Here is a 22,593-nt window from a genome sequence, read left to right as displayed (position 1 = left end):
GAAGTGTGAAAGAATTTATCTATATTTCTATAGCTGCTGTCAATGAGATTTTTGCCTTTATTAAAAAAAAAGTCACTGCTGACAATTGCCTCATTTAGTTTGCAGTAAGCTCACGATATTTTTCAGTATGTATGAATGTAGACTTTTGATTTCTAACCTATATCAGAACAGATTATTTTTAAAAAAGAATAATTTTAATTTTGTTTTTTTCTCCCTAGAAAAGCAGGTGGACGATCATTCTAAAAACCAAAGATCTATGAGCCTTAAGGCTTGAAGACCTCACTATGTTTTATTACTTACATTTGCAGGGAAGCATAGCTGTTTTTTTCCCAGCAAGCAGTCGAAAGAGGGGAATACAATTGTCAGCTCAGATTCCAAATTAGACCTAGCCAGCTCTGGAGGGAGTTATTAGCTGTCTGAAAATGCCTCAGCAGTACCTACTGCTGATGTTAATTTTTTTTTTTTTTTTTCCTATAGAGATTTGTTCTGAGGAGAACTTATATGGATTTCTGAATGGTGGATAGACTTGAGCTGCTCTATACAAGTCTATATTGAAAATGGAAAATATTGAATTCTATTGGCCTTCACTTTTTTATCTCTTTATGTGCTCTCTTGGAGATTCTGAAGATATGTTGTTTACACTTAGGTTCATCTTTTACAGCTAGTAGCAAAACACATATATATACCTTCTTCACATAATTAATTCAGGACTTTCTGTTCATATTTCTGTTCTTACAAGCATGTGTTGTACCTAGGTCCCCAGTGCATCACTTTATAACACCTTCTTTTGTAACTAATAACTTTTTATGGCAGTTCTTGCATTCAGAGTAGTTTATACTGAATAAAATTATTATTTATTGAATGGTGACTGATGCCAAAGTACATTCACCTGAACATGTGCTGCATGGGGTGGTTTTTTTTTAAAAGATTGCTAATAAGTATTGCTTTATTTTTATTTACAGGGTCTTCACACTGTAATTGAGCAACAAAATTATAGGAGATGAGAGAAGATGCCTCTAAGTTTATACTGTCATATCTGTATTTTGAGCTGATATTTCTGCTTTATCCTCCTTAAAGGATTGAACTTGACATCCAAATGTCAGACTTGAACATCTTAGTCATAAGGTCCACCATTAGTATCTATCATGGGCTCAAAATTCCCTTGCAAAGAAGTTAGAGACTTCTGTTTTAAAAAATAGATGTTTATGCTGCCATAGATACATATTACTTCTGAAAAAACCACCAGGTACCAACTTTAAGATACAAAACCATTTTATTTTTGAGGAAGATAATTTTTTTAGAAGGTATTATGGTAAACCCCAAGACTTTCTGTCTTTAAATAAGAGTTGTATAGTATAGTACACTTCCACTGTGCATGAAAGCATGCCCAGTCCCTTGGAAGCAGAAAGGTTTTTCCCCTTGTAGAAGCTAAGTAACACCTCAGACTTGCTCTCCCTTATATTCGGTGTGTTGAAACATAGAATGATGTGTAACTGGCACCATTTCAGTTTCTTTAAGCTTATTCAGCCATTACTGCTCTGGAAACCACAAAAGACAAGGCAAAGCATTACAAATGCCCTTCTGTCATCTTCATTTTGGGAGCAGTCCAGATGGAAAGATTCTGCTCAAAAGACCAGCTTTGGACCAGTCTGGGCAAGGGACTGTGTGTTTGGCAAAAGCTACAAATGGCCAGGTCTGGCATTGCTAACAGGAGCAGTGGTCACTGCCAACATCTCTCTTTTACTTCACTTTCTCTAATCAGCTCAGAATTAGCAGGCAACAGCCCTGAATTTGGGACTAGAAGCAACAAATAATTTTCTCTCTTGCCTTCCTGTATGCTATTCCAATCAGCTCTTCCTCCCATATTAGCAGATACACACAGTGACCAGCAGTAAATTATTAATTTAGCTGGCTTTGCTGCTTCTCTGGAATTCCTGAACTGCATCCTTTTTTTTTCAGGAAATGTGCCCAAGAATTTTACAAACTATAAAACTAATCCTAATACTGCACTGAAATAAGAGTTGCTATGATGAGTATTTTCACTGCTGGAGACAGCAAAAAACCTAAAAAATATTCAACCTCTACACTATTCAATCTTTACACTGGTGTCTTTTATCAGTGTAATTTTGGTTACTCAAAAGAGGGTGAGTAGTTCAAATCTTTTGACGTGACTTAGAATATACGTATTTATTCTTGTGTAGCCTTAAGATTGTCTTATCAAAAAAATATCCTCATAATCTTGTGGAGTCAGGGTAATTACCAATGAAGGATTATTTCATTGAGCCTCTGCATATTGCCACCTTTTCTAACATTCTAGTTGCCACTGGTGCTTCTGTCAAATAAGGTAAATACCATTATTTCCATACTGTATAACTGGTTTACAGTATTGTGAAAAGAGTAAGGACTTCCATTCCTTCAGACAGTCCTCATGACTCACCAGAAGTCCAAGTTTCAAGGTCATGTCTCATTCCCACTTGGTCCTTAAAGCTTATAAGAGAGAATTGTCTGTCTTCCTATGTGGTTTCAGATTACATCAGATGTAACTGTATTCCAGGTTGCTTATCAGTACAGTACAATCCTGCTTGTCTTTTTTTGTAAGGCAACACAGTGTCCTTTTAAGGGGGAGACGCACTTGACATTTGTATTCTCATCAGTCTATAAGCAAGCATTCCTCTGGTTCTTATAGGGTCCTTGTAATGGTGGAAGGAATGATCCAGCATCTGCAAAAAGGCCTGACTTCAAATCTTCCCATTCCATCCCACAGTGCAGAAAAAAAAAATATCTTTCTGCAGATGAGTAGAGGTCCATTAAGAAACTGTATGGGATGTATGGTTCCCGGAATAACAGAAACTTCATATCACACTGCCTCAGAGCTCGGGCTTTATTGTTGGAGGGCGACTTGGTTAGATTTGCAGATAGAGTGATCAAAATAATTTAAAGTTCCTTCAGAGTCTTAAACAATCTTGAAAATTAAGCATCCCAAAACAATAAAACTTCAGGAACTGTTACAAAAAAGGTAGTCTAGAACTGTTTATATTTTGGGTGTCATTTATAGTTTGCATAATTTTATATAAATATATACTGGTGCATATATATTTGGTATCTAAAATATGTATAATGTGGAATATAAAGATTGTATTAATTTCTTGAGTCACCATCACATAAATTTAAAAAAAAATAATTTTTCGATATTCAGTATAGACTGAACATCTGTTTCTGTAACCACATATTTTTTGTCCATTATATCTCCTGTTCTCTAAATCTTTTAAATTCCCCAGGGAATTGAATACAATACTGCAAAAAACTGTATACAGAGTCCTCCTCCTCTGAGCACAGAAAGCATCAAGCAGAGACTTACCTTGGTCACTCTTTTTCAATTAGCACTCAACCTAATAGTTTTAACTATATGCTTTTCTTTTAAGAGTCATATTCTTAGCCCTTTTGGGACTGGCTTTCTGTTCCTTCTGTACATATTCCTGTGTTAGGTCTTCTCTCTAGCAAACCCATGCACACATAAATTCACACAGAACAGTACCAAGCAACTCCCTCCTACTTATACCCTTCTGATTTCTGAAGAGATTCTTGTAGTGGGGAAAAAAGTGTTTTTCCCCTGGAGTTAAAAAAATGGTAACCCCCGAGGGGGTGGTGTCTTGATGTTGACCCAATCAGCACCCCTGCAAAATTTAAACATATCACACCAGACCAGAAAAGAAGGATGATGAGATAGCTGTTGAAGAAGTGGCCATGTTCTGAGACCATGAGGAGAGAGAAGAGCCAGGAGCCCCACTGGGGGCTGGACCCCCCCAGACCCTGGCTGGAGGGCTGCAGGAACTTAGAACAGTGTTAAACTGGACCAAGTACTGTAGCTAAGAGCTGGGGGAAGTTTCCTTGCTGTGAGTGGACAGCCAAAGAAACTGAAAGCGGCAGCGGAGCAGCAGTGAATGGAGAACTGTGGCAGAAAGCCAAGAAGATAAGAAACAAGCAGCAAAAGACAGCATGCAGCTAAGCAGAGAGACACAGAGATGGAGAGAGAAAGCTCAACAGAGACAGTTTTGGGGTAAGAACTGAATCAAACTCCCCCAAAACTCCTTTGAGACACCTCCTAGGAGGAGGGGGTGGACTCCTACTGGATGGAAGTCCTAAAATGCAGCATGCGGCAGAGAAAGAGGAGCTAAGAGCTCAGAGATGTCCTGGAAGCTGGACCGGGATGGCTGGACAGAATGTGGGGCAAGTGGCCTTGCTCCCCCACTGCTGCTGCTAAGCTGGCAGCTGAGACAGAGCACAGGAGCTCTGGTAGAAAGCTTGGGACAAAAGACTGAACTGAAAGCTGCCCTAAACGTTCTGACTCAAGGGGAATTTAAATCCCCTGAGGAAAGGGACTTTCATGAAGATGCCCTGCACCTCGTGATATGACATGGTGAGGCAAGCCTTGTCCCTGCTTCGCAGTCCATGGGACAGAGACCTACGCTTGGAGTCGAAGGGCCGAGAGGAGACACCCATGTGTGTAATGGAAAGAGATCCAGCTACAACTCTAGCTATGACTGCTGCATGCAGAAGAGAGAGACACTGCTGCCCTGAAGGTGGAAAGGATCTTTCCTTCTTCCCTTCTGGACTTTTATTCGAGGGAGATGAGATTTGATCCAATGTAAATACTGCTTTATCATAGGAGAATAGTTAGGATTGTGTATATAATGTATTATAATATTTATTTGTGTAGTAATTGTAATATAATTCCCTTTCCCCCATACTGAGTCTTGTGTTGTATCTAGAAAACCCCTCTCACACTGGGGTGAGTTGTGTGAGGGGGGCTTGGACTCGGAGATTGGATTTTTGAGGGTCTCAAACCACAACAATTCATATATATGTTAATTTTAGACAATGATGTTTTTTGAGAACTCTTAACCTGGACAAGCAGTGGTTGTATTTATACACAGGTTTCAGTAAATTTTAACCAGATGTATAATAACATGCTTTGCTTTGAAATAATACTGGCATATAAAGAAGTATGTATGGCCAGTCTTCTCGAGCGAAGATTTGGGAAAGGTCATTAACCCTTCGAGCCTGCGCAGTGGATTTTTTAGGTGAGACACAGCGTGCGCTGAACTGAGCCCACCCTTTAATCCTGAGGTTCATCTGCCAGGGCTATAAAGAAGTATACTTGTGTTACATGAGATGAAGTGCTCTACTATGATTATTTGATTGAGATCTATTAGATGAGGAAACAAATGTATAGTTCAGGTTTTATACTGAAATCCTATAGTCAAGCTTGACTACTATAAGGAATTGAGCAGTGGCTCAATGAGGTGGCAGTTTGTCCAAATTTAGTCAGAATAACTAGGATTACAAATCTTTAAAAAGGAGTTAGGACAGTTTTATGAAAGCTGGTTTAAACATGATTTCTGTGTATCCCTAGACTATTTTCTTTATGAAAAATCAAAATGGATAGCTTTTTTGCATAGCTGATTCATTTCTTACCTATTGCTTGACATAGTAACATGAGGAGTTGAAGGGAAAATCACTGGTTTGTAACCTCTTGTCTGCTGGCCCTTCTGGGTGGTCTGCATAGTTTAAACACTTCAAGAATGAAGTATTTAAGAGATTACAGTGTTAAGAGAGCAGGTAATCAGAAAACATATTTTCCTGTTATGTAGCAGCACATTAAATGAAGAGTTGAAAGGCACAAATGTAAATTGTTCAGCTTTTCCGTGTCATGGCACTTAACAACAGAATACAACTCCAAATAAACTTTTTAGCATGCTTAAAACTAGAATATTAAAACATATGAATTTACAGTTGATTATCTGCCTAAAAGCAGTGAAAGAACAGCTGAGCAAATTAAATACTAACATTGAAACCAATATTAATCATAGAAGAGCATAGACAATTACAACAATGGCTGTTTGTTTGCTTAACTGCTTTCACTAATCTCATCAGCTTTCTGCTCAGTATCCTTCAGTTGTAGGTACCATAGCTTCAGCAGTTACGGCCTGAAGCCTTTGCAGCTTTATGTTGTTTTTATATATGCCAGTTTTCACTGGGTAAATTATACCTTCTGTAACCAGAATGAGTAATTTTCTTATTTTTCTGTCCTCCCCATCATCCCCTCATATTTCACAACACTTTGAGGGAATAAATAAATCATGTCTTTATTTAAATCAGCAACTCTATCAATGCTTTCAGTTTTATATCAGATGTTCACTTTAAATAAGATTATAGGATTTGAGATTTAGAAACTATTAAATGCTAGATCATCAAATAATAAGAAAAAACAGCTTCTGCACTATCAGAATGTGTCTGTAAAATACATGTCTGTAAGAACCCTTAAAACTGGCAAATTCAGGCTGCAAGAGAGATGGTTTGGACAGAGTATCCCATCTATAAACCTAGCTAATAATGTGGCTTTAGGCAATGTGCAGCAAATAAAGAACACAAGTCTCCAAGTCTAATCAAGTGAACATAAAATGAGTAGACCTAGATGTTAGGAAGAAATTCTATACTGTGAGGGTGGTGAGACACTGGAACAGGTTGCCCAGGGAAGCTGTGGATGCCCCACCTCTGAAGTGTTCAAGGCTAGGTTGGATGGGGCTCTGAGCAACCTGGTCTAGTGGAAGGTGTCCCTGCCCATGGCAGAGGGGTTGGAACTAGATGGTCTCTAATTTCCCTTCCAATCCAAACCATTCTGTGATTCTGCAGATGCCTTGCATGCTATTTCAAAATCTTAATACTTTAAGAGAAAGAGTGATGGACTGAGAGGATCAATATAATCTAGAAAAAGACACAGGGAAAATAACAGGAATGCTATAAATGACATAATTTGGAGTTAGTGATTAGGTAAAGTACCCACATTAGGAATTTTATGATACAAAAATGTGGATTCATGTTCTGGCTAATATAGGAATGAAAAATCCTGAGATTATGGTATCCATATGTCTGGACTTGCTCCTAAATGTGACTTTACATATTTTAGTTGTATACATATACTTAAAATTAATAGCAGTTGCCAAAGGCAGAACTAAGCATGTTATAGAGAATGTAAAATTTGTAAAAAGATATGGCTCTCAGGCAGCTGCAGAAGCAAGACTCTCTAGGGCCTGCCTAATTTTTTTTATTATTATTAAATATAACAGCAGTTCTGGTATCGTAAGTACAGTGTATAAGAAGCAGTAGAAGAAAACTGAACAGTTAACTTGAAATTTTGTTAAACCTTATTTCCAGCAATGCTTCCTTGTTGTCAAGAAATAAACTAACACCAAACACTATAAGCAATTTTTACCCTAATCCAACCTCCCCTGGACAGCAGAGGCCTGGCTGAACCGTAAGCAATATGCAGAATACCCCAAGGACCACACCATCAGTAATCCCGTAGTACAAAATTAAGCAGGATGAAAAAGTGCAAGTGTAACTTAACCTGAAGTTAAACACATAACTGAAAGTCAATGGAACAAACTACCGGGAAATGCCTGTCTCAGTATCTTCCTAATGACAGTGTTCTCTTCCCAGGGCTTGCCTGTAGGTCCATTCACATTGTGGCTGTACGTGCATTTGAAATTGGAATGTTTCTTAAGTATGTTTGAGAACATGCAGGTGATTCTCTGCATCCGTTTGACACAAGTCCCCAAATGGGCTAAGCCCATTTTGCTTAGCTCCATGCAACTGGGTAGCTCCTCAGTTGTTCATTAACCTTTCTACTGAATTGTCATTACTGTGGCTGCATGGGAACATAACAGGTCAGCACTGAACTATCCTGTTCTTTCTAGGCTTTGGCCACAGGCTTGGCTTTAATACTTCAACAGGCTTCAGATTATACATAATATATCTGGAAGCAATTTTTTCCACCTCTAACAGTTTTGTCTGTATAGCATGGGAGAACTCCACACCTCAAGAGCTCTTCCTCAGCATTTTTTCCAAGACTTGTGCATTCAGTTATTGATGGCATTGCTTTGGGGATTATCACTAGGGTAGTTTACACCATCCCAGTTGGGAAGCTTCAGCATCTCTGACAATATGTAATCCTGCACCACCAAACCAGCAGCCAGACTGATAGCCACTACCTGCTTCTAGAGTCAAACCACTCAGATCTGAGTACTAGAGCAGATTCATCTCTTTGTCATCAACACAGTACAGTAGAGGTGTAGGATTGAAAACCCATGGCTTTTAACGCCTATTCAAGTGGCTTGATAGCAGCATTGGTGTCAACAGCTCCATTTCTGCCCTGTGTTGAAATGACATCAGGGAGCTCAGGCACACAGAACTACCTTATCCTCTTGCCTGCCCTAATCATGTCCACCCCCCTCTGTCTCCATACAGTCTAAGACAGAATCATAGAACAGTTTGGGTTGGAATGGACCTTAAAGATAATCTAGTTTCAAATCCCCTGCCATGGGATGAGATTCCCCCCCCCCCCAGCTTTGCAACCACCAGTATTATTCAGTTCTTGGACTTTCAATTGCTTCTATTAGCTTTTTTAAGCACATCTCTTTTCTTGGGACACCATGACTGCAGCACTCATCACTCCAAACTGAGTTTAAGTGCAGAAAGTCCACAAGAAATGGAAGGAAGGACAGGCTATCAAAAGAAAATATAAAGCCTTTCCTAGGCAGAGATAAAACTAAACTAGCCAAGTCAGTTTTTAAGACTGCTGAATCAAGGAGGTGACTGAGCACCAGAAAAACATCCTGATATACTCAGTGCCTTCTACTGAATGTCAGTCTTCACTGAGTCAGTCTCCTCTCAATCACACAGGTCTTTGTTCATAGCAGTAGTTTGTGGAATGAGATGTGCTCCATACACTACAGGCAGCATCAAGTTAGAGACTATTAAAAGCTTGACCTCACAAGCCCATGGAACTGGATGGGATTCATGGAACCGTTAGGGCTGGAAAAGACCTCTAAGATCACAGAGTTGAGCCATTTACTCAGCATTGCTAGAGTCCATCACTAAACCATGTCCCTAGGTGCCACCTCTAAATGTTTCCGGAATACTTCCAGGAATAGTGGTTCCACCACTTCCTCAGACAGCCTGACCACCCTTTCCATGAAAAAATATTTTCCTAATATTGCATCTAAACTTCCCCTAGGGCAACTTGAGGTCATTTCCTCTCATCCTGACACTTGTTATACAGGAGAAGAGACTAACCCCCACCTCCTTTCAGGTAGTTGTAGAAAGCATTAAGATCCCCCCTGAAACTCCTTTTTTCCAGGCTAAACAATCTCAGCTCCCTCAGCCACACTTCATTGGACCTGTACTCCAGCTCCATTGCCCTTCTCTGGATGCTGGAGCACCTCGATATCTTTCTTGTACTGAGGGGCCCAAAACTGAACACAGTAGTCAAGGTACGTGGGCCTCACCAGTGCTGACTACAGAGGGACTACCACTTCCCTGATCCTGCTGGCCACACAATCTGTGATACAAGCCAGGAAGCCACTGGCTTTCTTGGCCACCTGGGCACGCTGCTGGCTCATGTTCAGTTGCTGTCAACTAGCACCACCAGGTCCTTTTCCACTGAGACACTTTCCAGCCACTCTTTCTTCAGACTGTAGCACTGCCTGAGGTTGAGGTGACAAGTGCACAACCCAGCCCTTGGTGTTGTTGAACCCCATCAATCCAGCCTGTCCAGATCCCTCTTCAGAACCTTCCTACTCTCCAGCAGATCAACATTCCCACCCAACGTGGTGCAGTCCACAAACTGACAGAGGAAGCACTCCACCCCATCATCCAGATCATCAGTGAAGATACTAAACAGGACTCGCTCCAACACTGAGCCCTGGGGAACATAACTAGTGACCAGCCACCAGCACTATTCACCAATGCTCTCTGGACCTGGCCATCCAGCCAGGTTTTTACCCAGCAAACAGTGCATCCATCCAAGCCGTAAGCAGTCAGTTTCTGCAGGAGAATGCTGTGGGACACAGCATCAAAGGCTTCACTGAAGTCCAGACCAACACCATCCACAACCTTTCCCTCCTCCACTGTGCAGGTCATCTTGTCACAGATGGAGATCAGGCTGGTCAAGAAGGACCTGCCATTCATAAACCCATGCTTGTCTGGGCCTGGTTGTCCTGTACATGCCATGTGACAGTGCTCAAGATTATCTGCTCCATGACCTTCCCTGGCACCAAGGTCAGGCTGACATGCCCATAATTACACAGATCCTCATTCTGGCCCTTGTAGATGGGCATCATGTTCACTACCCTCCAGCCAACTGGGACCTGCCCAGGACTGCTGCTAAATGATTCAAAGTGGCTTGGCGAGGTCTTTCACCAGCTCCTGCAGTACCTTTAGATCCCATCTGACCACATAGACTTGTGTTTCTAAGTGGTGTAGCAAGTCAGTAACAGTAACCCTTTCCTCCTGGATTATGGGAAGCTTGATTCCAGCCCCTGTCTTCCAGCTCAGGGGACTGGGTATCTGGAGAGCAAAAGCTCTTATTTTAGAGACTGAGGTAAAGAAGGCATTAAGTACCTCAGCTTTTTCCTTGCCCTTTGCCATTATGTTCCCCCCCCCATCCAGTAAAGAATGGAGATCCTCCTTAGCCCTCTTTTTGTGCTTAGTGCTCCTTTGGTTGTCATCTGACAGTAAATCATCTGAGGAAAGTCTTTCCTACCCCTTTAGAATAGCTGTTCCATTGATTTATTCACAGAAATTAAGTGGGCACGTGGACTTACAGCTACAGTGCCATTTCCTCCACTGGTTTATGAGAAATACAAATATCAAGCAGCTAGTAACTACAGGAAGCCTTGCATTTGTATTGCTGTAATAGTTGACAGTCTCAGGTCAACTATCAAGCACCCTTTACAGGAGAGGGGGTAAAGGAGCATTATTGAAGGACACTCCTGAGGTAAAAAAATGTGAAGATGAGAAGTAATTTCACATGAAACCTGCAAACTTCAGGCAAAGCGAGTTAAAACAGAAAAATATGAAGATGAATCTTCAGTTTGTGGAGGTCAGTCTAGAAAACAGTTCTTCAGAGATAGATTACTGCTAACTTGTTACAGCTGAGATCATTAGACAGGATCTCTTGATGCTGCAAGTTGGAATTTCTTATTTTCATAGAGGAGTTAGTAGGTCATTTTCAACAGTCATAAGTACTTGAAATAACTAGAAGTTACTATTTAATACCTAGAGCACAATTAGAAACATGTAACATCACAGATAAGATTCTGGGTGACTGATGAAACCTGTATTCAGAACTGAACAGTTTGAAGGTGTTAGAGCTCCAATACTAACACAAGTTTTCCCTACTTAGGTGACTTTGGGGGATATCAGCATTGTTAGAGCTTTGAGGGTAAACTGCAGCTACTATTCCTGAAGGACTAAGTCACATGAACTCAAGGAATCTTCACTTATGCTGGTTGCATCCGCTTAGCAGTGACATCAGTAGCCACCAGCTTCTAGTCTAGGTTACTATCCAGATACATGCCTCCTTTGTTTTAAGAGACAAACCTCACCTTGAACTCTCAGTCTAATTAAGTACCCTAAATGTATGCCAGTTTTTTACTTAGAAACAGGACCTGTCTGAATTCAGAGGACTATTTAAAATATTTAATGCTGAAGAAAAAATACAGGTTAGATGAAGATGGCAAATTTTTGTGTTCATTTAGAAAAAGTTTTAGCCTCAACAACAGCATAACATTTGCATTTGGCTTTGTCTGACATACTGCTTCATTTAAAACTACCGGTGTGCTAACCATGGAGATGCATCCCCTACAAGGGCAAAGCAAATCTGAAGTAAATTAGGACAATAAGGACATAAATCTATTTCAGAATTAAACCATTTGGTACCAAAAGGCATGAAAACAGTTAAGGGTAGAATTACTGGATCATCACTGCAAACAATTTAAGCGAACTTTTATTGAAGCGTTAAGTTGTGGTACAGATATTTTTAAATGATCAAAGTCTAACACCACAGAAATTATAAACACCATACTCCCCCCATCCTGATCACCCAGATAGTTCAATAACCCATTCAACAGCTTTCATTTTTATAGCCGAGGCTTATGCTTCTTTTTTTAAAACGTGTATTTCAGTATTACTTGAAAAGGGAACCTCAGTCTACTTAAAGGACCTCAAGCCAACCAATGTCAGAACAATTGGGACAATGTAAGAACAAAAAACCACAAATATTGGTCCTCAGTATTAACACCAAAAAGCTTTAGTGCCATTTACAGCATGTAATTGATAATATTGGTAAAGGACATCAATAATATGCTTAAAATATAAAAAAAATCCAAATGTTCCAACCACTTGATTTCTAACCAAGTAGACTTCAGTTTATAAGCACTGAAAAAGTGCTTCATTTATAAATATGGAAGGAACAGAAAAACCATTGCATCAAACCAGAAAGAGTCAAAACATTGCAAGGACAAGGGGGGGGAAATATCTCAATTTTTTAGTTAACACACTGGTCTCACAGCTGTTAAAATCCCAGTATTTGCAAACACAGCTGAAAGGGTGCCAGCTCTTTAAAGCCTGCATTTTAGTCAATACCCATTGAAGTGACTTATTCATGCTCCATGAATAGCATTCTACTTCACTGCTGTCCAGATGTCCCAGACAGTTCTTGTTCTATGCCTTCACTTAATGCCCTCAAGTCACAGTAAGAGGAACCACCTTAGCAATTAGGAGGAAAAAACAGATGAAGTCACAACACTCAAATACAACGTAAGTCACATGCACAACTATGTCACAGGACTGTCACAAGATAGAGGCATTAGCTTTGCTTGGAACAACAAAATGAAGAGACACTGGACCAGTTTAGAAGCACTCTTTACAGTAGGTCACAGGTTTTACTGAGAATAATTCAAACCAATCAACACATCCAGACTGGCAAATTCCACTCCTCCACTATATCTACCTGCCAGTGCTCAAAAGCACCAACTTCTTAGTCTGACATAACAGGTGATTAGGACAGAAAATGTCTGGTGCCAACACGAACTTGCACTTTGCAAAGCTGTCACACAACTATGCCAAAGCACTTGCATTCTGGCTCTGCTCTTTTCCTAATCAAGACTTGGACCTTCTTCAAATTCTGTCGTGTAGCGGTGTGACAGCTTGGGGTTGTGGACAGATAAATGAGCATTAAGGTAAGAAATTTTAGCCTGCACTAGTACCGATACTCAAGTTACTAAAGGTGAAAGACCAATGTATTAGCCCAGTGCTACAGTAGAGCTGAGCAAACTCCTATAAGCTTTATTAGAGCATGAAAAGTCAGTCTGATTTAAAAATAAATCAACCACCACCTGTAGTAGCAAAACAATTTGTAACTGTTTTAAGAACTTTCTCCAAACATGAAAGTGTTAAGAATCAGTTTCATTAGAAATCATAGAAGTTTGTCAAAAACTGTTTTAGACTGAAATCACAACATAGATGAAAAAAAAAAACAAAAACAGAGCAACAATTTAACAGAGAACTGTCCCCAGTGAGTAGGTTGAGGCTAAAGTCTAATGAGGACGAAAGCCTTGTCTGTGGGGAATTTTTGGTGATACCTGGAGAAAAACTATATTGTGTGTAATTCTACCTGAATCATTTTTACAAGTGTTGTAAAGTTTCATACAGTAAGATTTTTCTACATGCACTTCAATTTCACAGCAAGAGTGGCATAGAGTACCTAAACACAGAAGAGAGCATTCATGCAAGATATCTAACTCCTTGATATAATAATGCATACAATTCAAAACGGTTATACTAAGATTACACCTAGGGCTTTCCAAAACTACAAGGTGGTGGGAGTGGAAAACATGGCCCCCTGAATCATTAACTAGAAAGCAACCACCACCTTCTATATGGGATTTCTTTTTGCGCTTTTTCTTCATTTTTAATCAACTGTGCTGTTGCTGGCGATTTTTTGTAAAACTGGTAAAAACGAAATTATAATCACTGAATTGGGCAATCTGGTGATCAAGACGTTTAAACCCTTCAATCTTCTGGGCAGAGGAAAACACTGTGCGACATTTAGAGCTCTAGAAAACAAAAAGGTAAAAGTTATTTTTAAACTGGCATTTAAAGATGGACTGGCATACCATGTATTTCATACGTAGTTCTTGTGATACTTATTACCAACGTGCTTCAAATCTGTGCCTGACAGTGCTACAGGAAATTTCATTCCCAAGCAGCAACTCTGCTCCCTACATGTGATGCTGCAAACCATTACAGAGGATGTAGCACCTCTCCTACAGAGACAGGCTGAAAGGAGTTGGGGTTGTTCAGCCTGGAGAAGAGAAGGCTTGTGGAGGACCTTTAAGCAGCCTGCCAGTACCTAAAAGGGGTTACAAAAGCGCTGGAGAGGGACATTTTAACAAGGGCATGTAGTGATAGGACAAAGGGGAACAGCTTTAAACTGAAAGAGGGTGGGTTCAGACTAGATATTAGGAAGAAATTCATTGCTGTGAGAGTAGTGAGGCACTGGAACAGGTTGTCCGGGGAAGTTGCAGATGTCCCATCCCCAGAAGTGTTCAAGGCCAGGTTGGATGGGGCTCTGAGCAACCTGGTCTAGTGAAAGGCATCCCTGCCCATGGCAGGGGGGGGTTGGAAGTAAATAATCTTTAAGGCCTCTCCCAACCCAAAACATTCTATGGTTCTATGACAGCTGGCAGCATCACCATTAATAGCAGCACTTCTACAACTGACAGCTGCAGGCAAATCCAGAAAAGTGCCAAAGCAAGAAATTATGACCATAAAGAACAGCACAGGAAGTCATTAGAATACTGAGACTGGGTTGCCTCATCTTAGTATTTCTGAAGAACTCTGGAGATCAGATTTAGTACATGCCAAAGGAATAGTGAAGAGTATTTTACTTTCTGAAGAACCTACCATCCCAATATAAAGGCAAACTGGAAACTTAATCACCACTAGAAATCTCTAGCTTTGCTTTATTTGTGTCTGTGTGCATTTCATAAGCTGACAAGCTCAAGCAAGAAAACTCACCTGATTAACAAAGAGGGTTGTCACAAATTTTCCTGGCTTGAAAACCTCCACAACTTTTCTAATCAGGTCATCATAAGAGGTCTGACTTATGTTTGTTTCAAAACTAACATAAGAAAACTCTGGTTCTGGAGTGATGTGAATAGTCCAGTAAGTTCCCTGAAAAAAAAAATGTATTGTTACCACCAAATATTTATTAATTATCAGTATGTTAATTATCAATGAGTGCAAAACTTACATCCGATTTCATCCCATTCATTGAATACCCACAAGGATTGAACATTGTAGCATCAATAACAGAACCTGGTATCAGGTCACGAATTCCACTCATCTGAAATAGAAGTTAGAATTAAACAACTCAGTTTATGATACAACCTTACACTTGTTTAGATTTCACTCAAAGGTCGAACCAACATTTAGGGGGCAGGACATCAGAGTTCTCCCAAGAACAAGTCAGTTTGATAATTTGTACCACTGCAGATGAACTTGCTTTGCATCCTGTCACCAAATAACTTGTATGCAGCTTGTCACTCATTTATTACACTGCCTCTTACAGAACCAAGCTGCATACATCCAAGACAAGAGAAAAGCTTAGAATTCTAAAACAGTTGCTTTTGCTGCTGAAATGGCAAGTGGAGCTTCTGTTCAACCACTGTCCACGAAGTGAAGCCTATTTACATTTACTCCAGAGTAAGGATATACTACTTTATACTCTAGAATAAAATTGCAATCCCAAGCACTTCTAAATCCCACATAATACCTGAGGTACATTCCAAATCTCAATAGCAAATGAGAGAATCAAAGCCTAAGAAAGAAAGCCTAAGACAGAAAACAAGATGAAGTAGTGTATTTGTCAGAGAAATTTGTTCATGTCATAGGACTTCCCCATTTGGAAAAAGGGGAAAAGGAGGCATAACCATCAAGTTATGCTTAGACCCCAAGCCTGCCCTTCCCCCCCATCCAAATGGCTCCTTGATTTTGATAACTAGATAACCTTTGGATTCATTATCTTCAGTCTAAGCCTTACTCCTCATAATCCACATCCTTCAGTCAAAGTTACTCAAATTGTGGTTTTATTCCTACTCCTCCATTTTTCAATCATCCAAAGCACTATATATTGCTCCTTTCAAAACACTAAAGCAGGGGCACTGAAAATGTGATGTTCCCCAAAACATTCTAGAGTTAAATCCATTTTACTCCTAAAGCATTAACCTGACATTTTCTATTAAATCTTTCCTACCACAAAATAAGCCTTCTATTAAATGGTAATTAAATGAAGCATTTTGTTGCCCGATTTCCACCATTCCCCAAAATTATTAGTTTTCAAGCAAACATACACGAGTGACATCATTTGCAGTAACACCATCTTTCATGTAGAACTGGTCCATAACTACTGGGTCAAGCTCACTCATCAGAATTTCCAGTGTCTGATCAGGCTGATTGGATATCCGACTCTCTGGGAAATCCAGAGTGTACAGGTACCTATGGAAAATACAAATCACATATGTAATATGTATTAAAAGCACCAAGTTATGTTCTACTGTAAGCCCCAAAGACTTCCAACTCTTCACATACATACCAGCAATCAGAATTCATACGCCCCATGCAATAAGCTGCTCCATCTAGACAAGACAAGGAGTCTCCAGTTAATGCATCACAGCTGAACATTTATGAAAAATATTATATTAATCTCATATTTAAAGACAGAAGTTTTCACAGAACCCCATGAGGTTCACTGATACAGTCAGCATCTGTGTCAAATAACCAGGCATTTAGCTTCAGGAATGCAAAGTTAATCAGAAAAGGAGGTTCCCTCAGAAGCGGGTCTGGACACCCCAGCTGAGAGCCTACTAGCAGGAAATTCAGATTACAGCTTTTGCTATGCACAGAGAGAAACCCTGGTACTCTTAAGCCTCTGTTAAATACATTTATGATTTGCATTTATTTTCAAATAACTCAGACGAGTACCACAGCTTCCATGTTCCTTCAAAAAAAACTTTTCTGCCAGTATTTAAAATTTAAGATTTTTCCTGTAAGTTTTAAACTGTACTAAATTTTATTAAATGTTTAAATTAAATTTTTGGCACAGTGACTTTTCTGAGAAAAGCCCACATTTTTCTTCAGTGTATTAGTTAGTTTAAATTACTATCCTAGCTTTTGACAGGGCTTTTAGGGTTAGTGAAAGCTAGATCCTGCAGAGTGATTTACTACACTCTGTTTAGAAGTATGAAGATGACCTCAGTTAACACAAGGTGCCAAACGTCAAGCTTACTATGATTTAAATTTTGATCTTGGCAAGCTAGCAGCACACATTCAGTAAACAGCTCTTGATTTTTATGCAAGGACTGCTGAATGCATGGCCTGGCAGCCTGTACCTATTGTACTGCTTGTCACTTCTCACGTAACATCAACCCTTCACAGAAGCTGTACAACTTTGCTGAAGTTTCATGAACTTACTTGGGAAAATTTCATTAAGAAACTCTACTTCTTCCTGGAAATTCCTATGTGGGTACTCCTGGTGGGAAGGCTTCATGAAATTCTTACGTGAATAAAAGAAGCTCTGAAAAAATAAAGGTGCATCTTAGATATTGAATATATCCACCTATGTAAAATCTAAAAATTTAGAAAAATGCAAGCATTTATCATAAACTTTTACAGGACCTAAAGTTTTCCCTGTCAAAACACTGCTACCTTTATTCCCATTTCAGAGGCATATGGTTATTCCTATCTTAATTTCTAAGCTACAGGAAACAGCTTACTTCCAAACTTGTTTTCCACTAGAAAACTCCAGTGATTCAGCACTGACAGCATGGGCACAGAAGTCTTTCACCCTTAAGTAACTCAGCACAATAGCATTTGATAGTTCGCACCCATTAAGAGGCAAACAGAAGGGTAAATGCTACAGCAGAGCAATCTTATACTACAATCTTCCCGTTATGGGAAGCGTACATAAATGTCAAAGTTCCAGAATATTTAGTAGAATCAGTGAATTTGAAATAGTGGTAAAAAAAGTTTGTGTACATTCTAAGGAAGATGCAACATTTTTGACACCTTACCTGAATTGAGTCAAACCCACTGTACTCCCTAGCAAGCTCCAACAGGGGAACCAGTGCTTGCAGTAAGAGGGTGGTACCACACGTCTTCAAAATGAAACGTCTCTTGGAGACAAACATGCTACTCTCACTGTAAAAAAAGTGTGAAAAATATATTAAGTGCTCTACACAAAACAATCCAGCTCTCAGTTCTTATGCCCACCAAATGTGTTAGTCTGAGTATTCAGCATATGGTACATAAACAGGTTTGGCAAATGGACCAAAACAGTAGATTTCAGCTAACATTCGAGAGCAATTATGATTTCCCAAAACAAATAATTGCTCCAAGCATGGTATTATGGAGATACCCCTCTACAGGAAGACATAATACAAGCATTAGACATCCTCAAACTATTTGAGAAATACAAAACATGCTGTAAAGTGAGTACACAGCATAGACATTGAATGTAATGTCTTAACTCTGACATAGAACAAACTTGTAATCTTTTTCAGCTGACAAAGCCTATGAGAAGGTGAACTCAAATAAAGCAAAAGCCTTAACAGAATTTAGTAAGTTGTCTGGCTGCATCTTCTAGGAAAGCAGACTACTAGAAAGAGGTAAATTAGCACCAGTCCACAGGAACAGGAAGTCTCACTATGAGAATATAGGCACAGTTATATGATATGCCTGTAAAGATACAGAAATTAACTATACATAAACTAAGTCAGATACTTAACTGCAGTTCCACTGAACTGAAGATAGGCATTGATACTACATCCAGAATATTTAAACACGCTTAACAAGTATCTTTTCACCAAGTAACTGAACAATGGGAGTAAAAATTAGCTTAAATAATGCAATTTGGAATGCTGTTTAAAAATTCAAAGTCAAGACTATATTTCATCCAAGATGCAGTGTAACTAGCTAGACTCTTTTCAGAATTTTGTTTAAAATACATGAAGTTTGAAGAAATAAGATTTCAGCACAGTTTCTTTGACTAGCTTGCTCTTAAGCCCAACTTTGCCCTCAAGACAGTCTTTCAGAGTACAAAAGCTTCAGTATTTGTAATCTGAAGTAAAGCAGAGAATGTCAAATGTATCTGTAAAGTTCACATAGAAAAAGCAAGAAAGTATTTTGCAAGATGAAAAACACATGGCGAAAGTAGTGTCCTTACAACTAACTGCTGCACAACACAAAAATTCCAGGATTTCAGGAAAGCTACATTTTTATAGATGTCCTTAGCTCAGATGCAAGGGTTGTTCCATATTATCTGCAGTTAAAGCCAATCTACTGATACAGTTTTTTTGCTGATCTATAAGTGACACCTATATGCACTATTCTGCCAAAGCAATACTAAGCCTCTTAACTGGGGAGACTTATTTACCCCCCGGACAAAATTCAGTGTTCAGGTGCAGAACCACCACAGCTCCGTCAATCTTTTCAGTTAGAGGAAAAAAGAAACAGTGGTAACTGCAAAGACATTTCCACCTCTGAACAGAAGCATGAGAGTACTGTGATTAGCAGACCCCTGCAAGCTGTAGCCATCAACAGCAGCATATTAACCCAAAATTGGTCCCATATGACAGCTTTCACTTTTCCACCTCTTAAGAGACTAAAAGAATGCGGTAGTGGCTTACCTGAGTACATAAGCTTCCTGCTTGTCAGTTTTTGTCACACTTATGATCAAACAATGCACATTCTCCAGAAGTTTGTCCCACTCAATCCTGTAAAGGAATTATAGAAAAGCACAAACAACAGGTTAAACAAACCAAAGCATTCTGGAGTCCCGGGTAAAAAGTGTAGCCCAAACAAGACTAGAGCTCTTGTCTTGAGTTACTGGATCTGAGAGCACAAAATAGGAAGACTTCTTATATAGGGACTGCCTATAACAGTAACATCCAATTTCTTAGCTCTTAATGGCTAAGTATTAATCAAAAGCTGTTACTGTAGTCTGCTGCATGCAGACAACTGCCAAAGAGCAACCCCAAGCTTCTAACTAAGGGAGTCAAGATAACCTTAAGTCCTGCATCCCACATGTACAAAGATAAGTTATAGCAATTAATTTAAAGGTATGCTTTAGATTGAACCTCCATGCACTTCAGTCAGAAGTCATTAGCAACTACTTGAGTAATAAACCAGCAAGTTAGCATTAAGATGTTTTAATTGATCAGCATAGAGTCAAGTTCCTAATTTAGCTGAAAACCATCCCTAAAAACTAACAGATTTCAATGGCCTGAATTCCTCTTTGATCAATCAGGATCACAGAATTTCTTCTACCTCTAGAAGATATAGAAGACTTAGAGTAAATAGAGTTGCAAATATTATACTTTAAAGAAAATAAACCAAACTATTTTCATACAGGGCAAGTTGAAGCCACAGTGCTAGATTTCAGTATAAATGTAAAAGTTTAATATTTCAATTTTTTACTGTCTAACATTATTCATTCTACAAGGAATTTGGGGAAAAAAAAATCGAGGGGGTCAAATTAAGCCAAAATATTTCAAGTCCTAATCAAAAAGGACAGACTTGCAAAAAACTACTTTAGTTGTCAACTTAAGTCTTGTGTTGACAACTACATCAGATTAGTAGAATCCAATATAGTCAATTTTGCTATAAATAAGACAGGAACAAATACAGCATCCTGACGTCACAAAATACAAGACTGCCAGCTGTCCTACTTCTCCCATCCCTCCCTTCCCACAGCATGTTCCACCTGCAGGTTGTGCTGGCTCTTGTTCCCAGACCTGTCACGAACCAAGAGATTTACTAACCCAGCATAAAACTAAGTTACCCATCAGCAGAGCTGGAAATGCTGCAGGACCCTTTGAAGCCGGGAGCACGAAAGAAGTGCCAATTTTTCATCACCAAGCAAGCTTAGCTTGCCCATACAACTGTAAGCATAATCCATCCTCAGGAGTCAGACCTCTCACCCTTTACTGACACCACAAAAGCCCTGTAGTTGTACTTCAGGACAGAGCACTCACTGTTAATTCCATTGGCAGGCTTCCTCCAGCAGCCACCAATTTTTCCCCTCAGAAAACTGGTCAGTTCACAAAGTCGAAGTTTTAGATTCTGCTGTAAGTATAATTAAAATATCCAGATGTTCTTCAGCTTTTCTAAACACTCCACCAAATAAATGCCTTAATTTCTCCCTCAGTTCTCTAATTCAGGAGAATGGCTCCTGAAACTGAATTCTGTACCTTTACTACTAATACTTAGCATTACACCAGAATAGTATATTTATACATGATTCAACCAGAACACACCTAACTTACAGACTCACACTATAGCCTCCTTTTAAATGAGACTGAAGCTATTAAAAATGAGTTTTAAGAAAATCTTACACATTTTAAAAGCACTCACATTTAAGAGCACATCTGAACAAGCTTACAAATTCAGTGATATAACCAGATACTTAAAATCAAAGTGAGGTTTACCCTACTACCCCAGTTAGTGACCCTCGATGAAATACTCTTCTGTAACTATAGACATGACAGCATAGACACTCAAATCTGCATATCAAATTAAAAGGTTATTTTTAATGCTCATCTCAAGTCCCACAGATTTATTCAGCTCTATGCATATGTCATTGACTGGATTTAGCTCTGTTCTTAATATCCAAGTGTATATGAAAATGCACATGGCTGCTTACCTTGAAAAACCTGGAAAATGCAAGGAGTGAAACATATATATTATACCTATTTTAAATGCTCCTAGGAAAAAAAATGAATCACACTTTCACTGACAAGAATACTGAAAGATTTAGTTTTCTCTGGCTACAACCCACCAGTGTAAGTTTGCCACCCTTAATGTTTTCCCTTTAACATCCTATTACATTCTTCCTGTGAACTGAAGCAGGTAATGTTTTAAATTGTTCAAATCATTCTGGCACTGCTACTGACAACATTTCATCTGCCATTAAAGAAACACCCAGTGTCTGACATAGCATTTATGAAAGGTGAGGAAGGGTTCCCTAATGCTGAGCTGCACTAACCCCATATGTACATTACTACAAATCTGATTTTGTACTTTCCTAAGTATTAATGGGCATGTAACTATCTTAGGCTTTGCAAGAGCATACGTCTCAGCCTTCACAAGCTTCTTACCTGGTCAGACAGTCAAAACCTCAGCTTGATGCAGACAAATGACACTTCTAAGTATTGCTGTAGTGCAACTCCATGCACACATTCCAGGGAAATGGCTTGTTTAAGTTTCAAACACATTAGCAGAAGAAAATGTACAAATTTTGGTCTTCAAGTAGTCCAACAATGAGGGGTCAGTACAGCATAGTATCAACAACACAATATTGCATGTTAAGTCCAAAGCCCACCATGCAAAGAAAGTCCCTAGTTATGCTTGTTAGTACTACAGTACTATGGTGTTTAGGGACCTTTGCTCAATTCTTCACTGTTATACAACAGAAACCACAGCTAAGCATATACTAAATGTTATGTGCTCAGCCTTTACACAAATAAAGGGCAAGTTCATCATTTGCTGATTAGAGCAGCATCAAGGAAAAAAACTGCAATTTGAAACAGACAAGATGCCAGGTTTGCTTTAGATGCATACACAGACTAACAAAGGGTTGCAGCACCCAGGATGAGACCTGGGAGAAGTTTTGCAGAGATATTGGCCTGTATC

The 22,593-nt window shown here is 39.3% G+C and overlaps 1 protein-coding gene across 1 annotated transcript in view; it reads right to left on the bottom strand.

The window, feature by feature from the left end:
• Window positions 1–11,829: 11,829 nt before the first annotated feature.
• AMD1 (adenosylmethionine decarboxylase 1) overlaps window positions 11,830–22,593 on the bottom strand; it is an 18,611-nt gene continuing 7,847 nt past the window's right edge. The window contains exons 2-9 of the mRNA XM_017828567.1: window positions 19,590–19,676; window positions 17,976–18,102; window positions 17,377–17,479; window positions 16,499–16,541; window positions 16,257–16,401; window positions 15,158–15,250; window positions 14,923–15,078; window positions 11,830–13,958 (exon numbers count right to left, since the gene is read on the bottom strand). Coding sequence (XP_017684056.1) covers window positions 13,818–13,958; window positions 14,923–15,078; window positions 15,158–15,250; window positions 16,257–16,401; window positions 16,499–16,541; window positions 17,377–17,479; window positions 17,976–18,102; window positions 19,590–19,676 — 895 coding nt within the window. The 3' untranslated portion in view covers window positions 11,830–13,817. The remainder of the gene's footprint in view (window positions 13,959–14,922; window positions 15,079–15,157; window positions 15,251–16,256; window positions 16,402–16,498; window positions 16,542–17,376; window positions 17,480–17,975; window positions 18,103–19,589; window positions 19,677–22,593) is intronic.

The sequence above is a fragment of the Lepidothrix coronata genome, unplaced genomic scaffold (genome assembly GCF_001604755.1).
Source record: "Lepidothrix coronata isolate B3197 unplaced genomic scaffold, Lepidothrix_coronata-1.0 Scaffold5, whole genome shotgun sequence".
NCBI lineage: Eukaryota > Metazoa > Chordata > Aves > Passeriformes > Pipridae > Lepidothrix > Lepidothrix coronata.
This window is presented reverse-complemented; position numbering and strand designations above follow the sequence as displayed.